Source organism: Salmo salar, chromosome 03 (genome assembly GCF_965601325.2).
Source record: "Salmo salar chromosome 03, fSalSal1, whole genome shotgun sequence".
NCBI lineage: Eukaryota > Metazoa > Chordata > Actinopteri > Salmoniformes > Salmonidae > Salmo > Salmo salar.
In genome coordinates, this window is record NC_138293.1 from 97,816,848 (window position 1) to 97,828,953 (window position 12,106).

At 42.3% G+C, this 12,106-nt stretch overlaps 1 protein-coding gene across 2 annotated transcripts in view; it reads right to left on the reverse strand.

Annotated features, from left to right (window-relative positions):
* LOC106596082 (casein kinase I) overlaps positions 1 to 12,106 on the reverse strand; it is an 89,652-nt gene that overhangs the window by 8,819 nt on the left and 68,727 nt on the right. Inside the window, exon 9 of one of the 2 annotated variants that reach the window (XM_045715859.2) lies at positions 7,222 to 7,301. The exons of the other annotated variant lie outside the window; for it this stretch is intronic. Coding sequence (XP_045571815.1) covers positions 7,266 to 7,301 — 36 coding nt within the window. The 3' untranslated portion in view covers positions 7,222 to 7,265. The remainder of the gene's footprint in view (positions 1 to 7,221; positions 7,302 to 12,106) is intronic. 2 annotated transcript variants of the gene reach the window in all.

A 12,106-nucleotide genomic window follows, 5' to 3' on the forward strand; every position in this document is an offset into this window, starting at 1 on the left:
ACATCTGCTAAATATGTGTCCAATAACATCTGCTAAATATGTGTCCAATAACATCTGCTAAATATGTGTCCAATAACATCTGCTAAATATGTGTCCAATAACATCTGCTAAATATGTGTCCAATAACATCTGCTAAATATGTGTCCAATAACATCTGCTAAATATGTGTCCAATAACATCTGCTAAATGTGTGTCCAATAACATCTGCTAAATGTGTGACCAATAACATCTGCTAAAAGTGTGACCAATAACATCTGCTAAATGTGTGTATGAGTCCAATAACATGTGATTTGATAAGCAACAGGATTGTGGAGAGGACTGGGGCTGGGCTGTAATGTGGCCTCCCTCCACTAGAGGGCGAGAAGGGGCCATGAGTGAGAGACGGAACAAAAGAACAGAACAGACACTTCTGTCACGTACATCATGGTCTTTCTAGAAGCTGATTGAAGGATGTATTAATGTGACTAGAGGACAGTGATTATGCCTCTAGACAGGAAGAGAGTCGAACTGAACATCCAGTGGGGTGGCAGGGTAGCCTAGTGGTTCGAGCATTGGGCCAATAACCGAAAGGTTGCTAGATCGAATCCCCGAGCTGACAAAGTAAAGATCTGTCGTTCTGCCCCTGAACAAGGCAGTTAACCCGCTGTTCCTAGGCCATCATTGAAAATAAGAATTTGTTCTTAAATGACTTGCCTAGTTAAATAAAGGTTAAATCATTATATATATATATATATATATATATATATATATATATATATATATATATATATATATATATATATATATATATATATATATATATTTAAATAACAGTTTATATATTAACAGTCTAATAGTAATATAACAGTATATATATTAACAGTCTAATAGTAATATAACAATATACACTGCTCCAAAAAATAAAGGGAACACTTAGCCTGTTAGGGCTAGGGGGCAGTATTGACACGGCTGGATAAAAAACATACCCGATTTAATCTGGTTACCACTCCTACCCAGTAACTAGAATATGCATATACTTATTACATATGGATAGAAAACACCCTAAAGTTTCTAAAACTGTTTGAATGGTGTCTGTGAGTATAACAGAACTCAAATGGCAGGTCAAAACCTGAGAGATTCCTTTACAGGAAGTGGCCTGTCTGACCATTTCTTGAACTTCTTTTCCATCTCTATCTTTTACTAAGGATCTCTGCTCTAACGTGACACTTCCTACGTCGTCCATAGGCGCTCAGAGCCCGGGAAAAAACAGAATGTCGTCATCCCAGCCCCAGGCTGAAACACATTATCGCCTTTCTCAAGTGGCCGATCAAGGGACTCTGGGCTTAGGCGCGTGACCTGACCGCCCCCGCCTTTGTGATTTTTTCCTCTGTTTGCCGAAAAGGAGATTCCCTGTCGGAATATTATCGCTTTTCTACGAGAAAAATGGCGTAAAAATTTATTTTAAACAGCGGTTGACATGCTTCGAAGTACGGTAATGGAATATTTAGAATTTTTTTGTCACGAATTGCGCCATGCGCGCGACCCTTCTTTACCATTTCGGATAGTGTCTGGAACACAACGAACAAAACGCCGCTATTCGGATATAACGATGGATTATTTTGGACCAAACCAACATTTGTTATTGAAGTAGCAGTCCTGGGAGTGCATTCTGACGAAGACAACAAAAGGTAATCAAACTTTTATAATAGTAAATATGATTATGGTGAGTGCTAAACTTGCCGGGTGTCTAAATAGCGAGCCCGTGATGCCTGGGCTATGTACTTAGAATATTGCAAAATGTGCTTTCACCAAAAAGCTATTTTAAAATCGGACATATCGAGTGCATAGAGGAGGTCTGTATCTATAATTCTTAAAATAATTGTTATGCTTTTTGTGAACGTTTATCGTGAGTAATTTAGTAAAATGTTAGCGAATTCCCCGGAAGTTTGCGGGGGGTATGCTAGTTCTGAACGTCACATGCTAATGTAAAAAGCTGTTTTTTGATATAAATATGAACTTGATTGAACAAAACATGCATGTATTGTATAACATAATGTCCTAGGGTTGTCATCTGATGAAGATCATCAAAGGTGAGTGCTGCATTTAGCTGTCTTCTGGGTTTTGGTGACATTATATGCTAGCTTGAAAAATGGGTGTCTGATTATTTCTGGCTTGGTACTCTGCTGACATAATCTAATGTTTTGCTTTCGTTGTAAAGCCTTTTTGAAATCGGACAGTGTGGTTAGATTAACGAGAGTCTTGTCTTTAAATAGCTGTAAAATAGTCATATGTTTGAGAAATTGAAGTAATAGGATTTTTAAGGTTTTGAAAATCGCGCCACAGGCTTCAAGTGGCTGTTACGTAGGTGGGACGAATTCGTCCCGCCTAGCCCATAGAGGTTAAACAACACAATGTAACTCCAAGTCAATCACACTTCTGTGAAATCAAAAACTGTCCACTTAGGCAGCAACACTGATTGACAATAAATGTCACATGCTGTTGTGCAAATGGAATAGACAACAGGTGGAAATTATAGGCAATTAGCAAGACACCCCCAATAAAGGAGTGGTTCTGCAGGTGGGGACCACAGACCACTTCTCAGTTCCTATGCTTCCTGGCTGATGTTTTGGTCACTTTTGAATGCTGGCGGTGCTTTCACTCTAGTGGTAGCATGAGACGGAGTCTACAACCCACACAAGTGGCTCAGATAGTGCAGCTCATCCAGGATGGCACATCAATGCGAGCTGTGGCAAGAAGGTTTGCTGTGTCTGTCAGCGTAGTGTCCAGAGCATGGAGGCGCTACCAGGAGACAGGCCTGTACATCTGGAGACGTGGAGGAGGCCGTAGGAGGGCAACAACCCAGCAGCAGGACCGCTACCTCCGCCTTTGTGCAAGGAGGAGAAGGAGGAACACTGCCAGAGCCCTGCAAAATGACCTCCAGCAGCCCACAAATGTGCATGTGTCTGCTCAAACGGTCAGAAACAGACTCCATGAGGGTGGTATGAGGGCCCGACGTCCATAGGTGGGGGTTGTGCTTACAGCCCAACACCGTGCAGGACGTTTGGCATTTGCCAGAGAACACCAAGATTGGCAAATTTGCCACTGGCGCCCTGTGCTCTTCACAGATGAAAGCAGGTTCACACTGAGCACGTGACAGAGTCTGGAGATGCCGTGGAGAACGTTCTGCTGCCTGCAACATCCTCCAGCATGACCGGTTTGGCGGTGGGTCAGTCATGGTGTGGGGTGGCATTTCTTTGGGGGGCCGCACAGCCCTCCATGTGCTCGCCAGAGGTAGCCTGACTGCCATTAGGTACCGAGATGAGATCCTCAGACCCCTTGTGAGACCATATGCTGGTGCGGTTGGCCCTGGGTTCCTCCTAATGCAAGACAATGCTAGACCTCATGTGGCTGGAGTGTGTCAGCAGTTCCTGCAAGAGGAAGGCATTGATGCTATGGACTGGCCCGCCCGTTCCCCAGACCTGAATCCAATTGAGCACATCATGTCTCGCTCCATCCACCAATGCCACATTGCACCACAGACTGTCCAGGAGTTGGCGGATGCTTTAGTCCAGGTCTGGGAGGAGATCCCTCAGGAGACCATCCGCCACCTCATCAGGAGCATGTCCAGGCGTTGTAGGGAAGTCATACAGGCACGTGGAGGCCACACACACTACTGAGCCTCATTTTGACTTGTTTTAAGGACATTAAATCAAAGTTGGATCAGCTTGTAGTGTGGTTTTCCACTTTAATTTTGAGTGTGACTCCAAATCCAGACCTCCATGGGTTGATAAATTGGATTTCCATTGATTATTTTTGTGTGATTTTGTTGTCAGCACATTCAACTATGTAAAGAAAAAAGTATTTAATAAGATTATTTCTTTCATTCAGATCTAGGATGTGTTGTTTAAGTGTTCCCTTTATTTTTTTGAGCAGTATATATATATATATATATATATTAACAGTCTAATAGTAATATAACAGTATATATATTAACAGTCTAATAGTAATAATAGTATAATAGTGTAACAGGTGAATGCCAGCCAATGCTTAGGGTGTTCGCTCTATTCAGTCCATTCAATAAGGAGGGTAGGTTGCAGCCAGGACACTGGAGTATTACAATATTACAACAATATATATAGTATTACAACAATACTTTCTCTATTTCCTCAACTGAAACACACACGTTTAGTTTGAGAACATCAAACTGAAACGAGAGTTTGGATGAGGGTGTTTGGATGCAGCAGGTGGATTATAGTTAATGAATTATTTCTGTATAAATGCAGTGAGGCATCTGGCAGGTGCTGTTACATCCAGAAACCCAAACCATCTCAGAGAATTTACAGAAAACGTCAAAGTGGAAGAAAAATTCTAACTTGTATTTTCTTTTTATTACCGGTAAATGGAAAACAACACACATATGTTGATTAGATAAGTATTCAACCTCCTGAGTCAATACATGTTACAATCACCTTTGGCAGTGACCTGGGAGCAGGCTATAGAGACAGTTGGGAGTCTTTCTGGGTAAGTCTCTAAGAGTTTCGCACAACTGGATTGTGCAAATATTGTACAATCCAGTTGTGCACATTATTCTTTCTAAAATTATTCAAGCTCTGTCAAGTTGGTTGTTGTTCATTGCTAGAGAGCTAATTTCAAGTCTTTCCATAGATTCTCAAGCTAATTTAAGTCAAAACTACTAGGCCACCCAGGAACATTCAATATCATCTTGATAAGGCAACTCCAGTGTATATTTGGCCTTGTGTTTTAGGTTATTGTCCTGCTGAAAGGTGAATTCATCTCCCAGTGTCTGGTGGAAAGCCGACTGATCCAGGTTTTCCTCTAGGATTTCGCCGGTGCTTAGCTCTATTCCATTTCTTTTTATCCTTAACTTCCTAGTCCTTGCCGATGACGAGGATACCCATAACATGATGCAGCCACCACTATGCTTGAAAATATGAAGAGCGGTACTCAGAGATGTGTTGGACTGGATTTGCCCCAAACATAAGGCTTTGTATTCAGGATAAAACATGTAGTGTGTATAAATCAGTGATAAAATCTCAAATGTAATCCATTTTAAATTCAGGATGTAATAAAATATGAATCAAGTCAAGGGGTCCTTCTGAAGGCACTGTGTATGGACCATGGGAAGAATATTGTCCACCTAGTATATGAGATGTGTCTCAATCTGTCCACTACAGAGGGTGAATGGAAGAGCTTAAACCAAACACTACCTAACAGAGGGTATTGTTTGGGTCAGTTAAGGTCTACCTTAAAACTTATGTTATATAGCCCATATCCTACAGTCTTGTAAGGTCATGAGGTGAACCAGACCTAGTTAAGGAGGGCTGTGTTCAAGTACAGGGGTTATGAACTATTTTACAAGGGCATGGGGGTTCAGAGACGGTTAGAATCCTTGTTCTAGAGAACTGGAATTCCTATTAATTGGGGAATGCAGAATGTGGAACTGAATCTGTGGATAGAACTCCACCTCTCCTTTATTACATCACCAATAGTTCCAGAATGGAATGTTTCTGACCCTCCAGAACCGGAGTTTCCAGAGTGGAGCTAGCCTTATGGGGTGTATCTACTATAGCATACTCTGGATCTCTGAGTGTAAAATACCCTTTCACCTGTCTGATTCTCTCAGATTCAGTTCAGATGAAGGAGAGGAGACATGGGGATCAAGCCACTTTAGACCTGAGTCATACTATATATAGGCTTGGCTATAGACTATTGAGATGTGACCTGTTTCTATAGGGGGGTTGGGGTGAGGTTGGGAGCTGACAGTCTAAAGAAGGTATGGTAACAGTGTGGCTATCAAGACGTAGCCTAACCCATAGATATTTCTATGGGGGGTGAAATAGTCTTTAGACTATCAAGACGTAGCCTAACCCATAGATATTTCTATGGGGGGTGAAATAGTCTAGACTATCAAGACGTAGCCTAACCCATAGATATTTCTATGGGGGGTGAAATAGTCTTTAGACTATCAAGACGTAGCCTAACCCATAGATATTTCTATGGGGGGTGAAATAGTCTTTAGACTATCAAGACGTAGCCTAACCCATAGATATTTCTATGGGGGGTGAAATAGTCTTTAGACTATCAAGACGTAGCCTAACCCATAGATATTTCTATGGGGGGTGAAATAGTCTTTAGACTATCAAGACGTAGCCTAACCCATAGATATTTCTATGGGGGGTGAAATAGTCTAGACTATCAAGACATAGCCTAACCCATAGATATTTCTATGGGGGGTGAAATAGTCTAGACTATCAAGACATAGCCTAACCCATAGATATTTCTATGGGGGGTGAAATAGTCTAGACTATCAAGACGTAGCCTAACCCATAGATATTTCTATGGGGGGTGAAATAGTCTAGACTATCAAGACGTAGCCTAACCCATAGATATTTCTATGGGGGGTGAAATAGTCTTTAGACTATCAAGACGTAGCCTAACCCATAGATATTTCTATGGGGGGTGAAATAGTCTTTAGACTATCAAGACGTAGCCTAACCCATAGATATTTCTATGGGGGGTGAAATAGTCTAGACTATCAAGACGTAGCCTAACCCATAGATATTTCTATGGGGGGTGAAATAGTCTTTAGACTATCAAGACGTAGCCTAAAGGCGTTAGCATGCTTCCGTTCATCTGGAGCATAGCTGAACTCGGCTAGGTGAACCGGACGAGTGTGCTCGCATACTCGTCCGGTTACTTCCCGACCACTACCCCTATAGGCCCTGGTCAAAAGTTTGCTTGAAAAACGAGAAAAAAGCGGCAATAGTACTGTTTGTCCATCTTGAGACGCTGTAGCCAGAATTAATTTGACATAACTCCAGAAATCTGTCATAAATTGAAGTTTTTGCCAAGGAGTTCTTGGTCACGTAACTTCACATCTAAGTTCCGTGGAGTATTTCTCAATGAAAGAATGTGCGTGAAAAAAAACAAGTACTCTCTCATTGAATGACAACAAACACTTCATTGAAGAATCCCTAGTGTTGACCAGAAGCCCGCGGACACCTTGAGCCTATAGATACCTCTAAAGGGAGGGGGATTAGTGGGAGGTTGAAGGGACACCTACACCCACACTATTACCTAACATGACTGTATCCCAAAATGGCACCCTTTCCCCTATATTATAGTGCACTACTTCTCGACCACTACCCCTATAGGCCCTGGTCAAAAGTAGTGCACGACATAGTGAATAGGGTGCCATTAGGGATACCAGTGGTGACTCACCGGGTGCAGCCAGCCAGCCGTTCACACCAGGACGTGACGAGCTGCTACTTTCTCAGATGATGATCGAAGGAAATGCTATTCTGAGTTGGTGAGAGGAGGGGGGGCGGTGAGGGGGAGACAACCGAGTGTGAGGTAAAACAACACTACAACTGGCTAATAGCACATTACTAGAGGTGTCTTCCAAATGGGGTCCTATTCCACATACAGTGCACTCAAAGTATTCAGACACCTTCCCCTTTTTACACATTTTGTTACGTTACAGTCTTATTCTAAAATGGATTAAATGAAATGTTTTGCTCAATCAATCTACCCCATAATGACAAAGACAAAGCAAGTTTTTAGAAACAAAACAAAAAACAGAAATACCTTATTTACATAAGTACTCAGACTTGAAATTGAGCTCAGGTGCATCCTGTTTCCATTGATCATCCTTGAGATGCTTCTACAACTTCAATTGATTGGACATGATTTGGAAAGGCACACACCTGTCTATATAAGGTCCTACAGTTGACAGTGCACAGATCAACAAAGTACTGAGTAAAGGGTCTGAATACTTATGAAAATTGCGATGTCATTACGGGGTGTTGCGATGTCATTACGGGGTGTTGCGATGTCATTACGGGGTGTTGCGATGTCATTACGGGGTGTTGCGATGTCATTACGGGGTGTTGCGATGTCATTACGGGGTATTGTGTGTAGATTAATGAAGAAAAAAAACAATTTAATCCATTTCATAATAAGGCTGTAACGTAACAAAAGGTCTGAATACTGTCCTAAAGCACAGTATCGTACAATACTTTTAACCAGCGCACTAGTAGTGTATTATAGAGGGATTAGGGTTCCATTTGAGAAGCGACCAAAAAAAGATGCTATGAAGAAGCCAAGATGTGTGACTGTTAGGAGAACACAGAGGCTGAACAATGCTGTTGTGGTGGACCAACTTGTTAGGAGGGAAAACAGGACTAGAATTGTCTGACAACACATTACTAAAAGATGCTATAAAGAAGCCAAGATGTGTGACTGTTAGGAGAACACAGAGGCTGAACAATGCTGTTGTGGTGGACCAACTTGTTAGGAGGGAAAACAGGACTAGAATTGTCTGACAACACATTACTAAAAGATGCTATAAAGAAGCCAAGATGTCTAAATGTTTCTAAAATGTGAAGAGAAGTGTAGTAGGGTATTTTATCAGTATTAGATGGAGGTTGAAAAGTGCTGGAGTGGTTTCTGCACCAAACTTATATAGAGAGACTTTATGTTTATCTCCATTCAATACACTATATACACACACAAAAGTATGTGGACACCCCTTCAAATTAGTGGATTAGTCTATTTCAGCCACACCCGTTGCTGACAGGTGTATAAAATCGAGCACACAGCCATGCAATCTCCATAGACAAACATTGACAGTAGAATAGCCTTACTGAAGAGCTCAGTGATTTAACATGGCACCATCATAGGATGCCACCTTTCCAACAAGTTAGTTCATTGAATTTCTGCCCTGCTAGAGCTGTCCCGGTCAACTGAAAGTGCTATTATTGTGGTGGTAGACCACACAAGCTAACAGAACGGGACCGCTGAGTGCTGAAACGCACAAAAATCATCTGTCCTCAGTTGCAACACTCACTACCGAGTTCCAAACTGCCCCTGGAAGCAACGTCAGCACAATAACAGTTCGTCGGGAGCTTCATGAAATGTGTTTCCATGGAAGAGCAGCCGCACACAAGCCTAAGATCACCGTGCACAGTGCCAATCGTCAGCTGGAGTGGTGTAAAGTTTGCAGCCATTGGACTCTGGGGCAGTGGAAACACGTTCTCTGGAGTGATGAATCACGATTCACCATTTGGCAGTTCGACGGATGAATCTGGGTTTGGCGGATACCAGGAGAACGCTACCTGCCCCAATGCATAACGCCAACTGTAAAGTTTGGTGGAGGAGGAATAATGGTCTGGGGCTGTTTTTCATGGTTCGGGCTTGGCCCCTTAGTTACAGTGAAGGGAAATCTTAACACTACAGCATACAATTACACTCTACAGTCATGGCCAAAAGTTTTGAGAATGACACAAATATTCATTTTCACAAAGTCTGCTGCCTTAGTGTCTTTAGATATTTTTGTCAGATGTTACTATGGAATACTGAAGTATAATTACAAGCATTTCATAAGTGTCAAAGGCTTTTATTGACAATTACATGAAGTTGATGCAAAGAGTCAATATTTGCAGTGTTGACCCTTCTTTTTCAAGACCTCTGCAATCCGCCCTGGCATGCTGTCAATTAACTTCTGGGCCACATCCTGACTGATGGCAGCCCATTCTTGCATAATCAATGCTTGGAGCTTGTCAGAATTTGTGGGTTTCTGTTTGTCCACCCGCCTCTTGAGGATTGACCACAAATTCTCAATGGGATTAAGGTCTGGGGAGTTTCCTGGCCATGGACCCAAAATATCGATGTCTTGTTTCCCGAGCCACTTAGTTATCACTTTTGCCTTATGGCAAGGTGCTCCATCATGCTGGAAAAAGGCATTGTTCGTCACCAAACTGTTCCTGGATGGTTGGGAGAAGTTGCTCTCGGAGGATGTGTTGGTACCATTCTTTATTCATGGGTGTGTTCTTAGGCAAAATTGTGAGTGAGCCCACTCCCTTGGCTGAGAAGCAACCCCACACATGAATGGTCTCAGGATGCTTTACTGTTGGCATGACACAGGACTGATGTTAGCGCTCACCTTGTCTTCCTCGGACAAGCTTTTTTCCGGATGTCCCAAACAATCGGAAAGGGGATTCATCAGAGAAAATGACTTTACCCCAGTCCTCAGCAATCCAATCCCTGTACCTTTTGCAGAATATCAGTCTGTCCCTGATGTTCTTCCTGGAGAGAAGTGGCTTCTTTGCTGCCCTTCTTGACACCAGGCCATCCTCCAAAAGTCTTCGCCTCACTGTGCGTGCAGATGCACTCACACCTGCCTGCTGCCATTCCTGAGCAAGCTCTGTACTGGTGGTGCTCCGATCCCGCAACTGAATCAACTTTAGGAGACTGTCCTGGCTCTTGCTGGACTTTCTTGGGCACCCTGAAGCCTTCTTCACAACAATTGAACCGCTCTCCTTGAAGTTATTGATGATCCGATAAATGGTTGATTTAGGTGCAATCTTACTGGCAGCAATATCCTTGCCTGTGAAGCCCTTTTTGTGCAAAGCAATGATGACGGCACGTGTTTCCTTGCAGGTAACCATGGTTGACAGAGGAAGAACAATGATTCCAAGCACCACCCTCCTTTTGAAGCTTCCAGTCTGTTATTCGAACTCAATCAGCATGACAGAGTGATCACCAGCCTTGTCCTCGTCAACACTCACACCTGTGTTAACGAGATAATCACTGACATGATGTCAGCTGGTCCTTTTGTGGCAGGGCTGAAATGCAGTGGAAATGTTGTTTGGGGATTCGGGTTCATTTGCATGGCAAATAGGGACTTTGCAATTAATTGCAATTCATCTGATCACTCTTCATAACATTCTGGAGTATATGCAAATTGCCATCATACAAACTGAGGCAGCAGACTTTGTGAAAATTAATATTAGTGTCATTCTCAAAACTTTTGGCCACAACTGTAGACGATTCTGTGCTTCCAGCTTTGTGGGAACAGTTTTGGGAAGGCTCTTTCCTGTTTCAGCATGACAATGTCCCCCTGCACAAAGCGAGGTCCATACAGAAATGGTTTCTCGAGATCGGTGTGGAAGAACTTAACTGGCCTGCACAAAGCCCTGACTTCAACTCCATTGAACACCTTTGTGATTTATTGGAACGCTGACTGCGAGTCAGGCCTTATCACCCAACATCATTCATGCTCATGGCTGAATGGAAGCAAGTCCACGCAGCAATGCTCCAACATCTAGTGGAAAGCCTTCCCAGAAGAGTGGAGGCTGTTATAGCAGCAAAGAGGGGACCAACTCCATATTAATGCCCATGATTTTGGAATGAGATGTTTGACGAGCAGGTGTCCACATACTTTTGGTCATGTAGTGTGTGATTATGAATCTTGGACACCATTTCGTTGAAAAATAAAAACAATGAATTATTAGTTACTGTGGTTACCTGTCCTAGACCTTCATAAACCCCATAATATTAACATGACACAGCATGACCCCTCTCACCCTGTTCATGCCAGCAGACAGTCAGCTTAGCCATATGGTATACCAGTCACACACCTATCATGCCAGCGACTGTTCGTCATGAGGGTCTGTATAAACTAAACTAGCTAGATGTTCACAGATTCTTTGATTGGAGCGGTGCCTTGTTTAGACCAAACGTTATGAACAAGCACAGAATATAGAGCCAAATTCCCCTTTTTTTCATTCCATTCCACTGCTTATTCACAGAGTTTCAGAGCCGGTCTCTGAGCCACACCCAGAACTTTAGTTTACTGCAATTCTACACATTATGCCGTGTTCTTATGCTATCTGAGTGACTGAAATATAAGGAACTAAATTGTTTTAATTTTTGATTCTCCCTGAATGTCTAGTTTTTATATTGGTGATTGTTAGTTCTCAAAGATGATCTCATGTTAAATATATATCAGTCTGTTATCTTTTCTACATACTTTATATCTGGTTTTTGTCCTTTCAGTAACATTTTTTTACATGTATTTTATTCTTCAATGGTGGCCCGCCACTGCTAAATGAATATAGGGGAAACACTGACACCCTGCAACATTAAAGCCATGTTTTATCATGTTTTTATCATGTTTTTATCATGCCAGTGAAAAGGTTTCACATTCCTGAGTGACTGTTTGTGGACGACCTGCGGTGTTGATCGTTAAAGTGTCATCAGTGAGTCCAAAAGGAATGAAGAACTTCAAACAATTAAAACAAGGCCAGAAACATGACGACGTTTT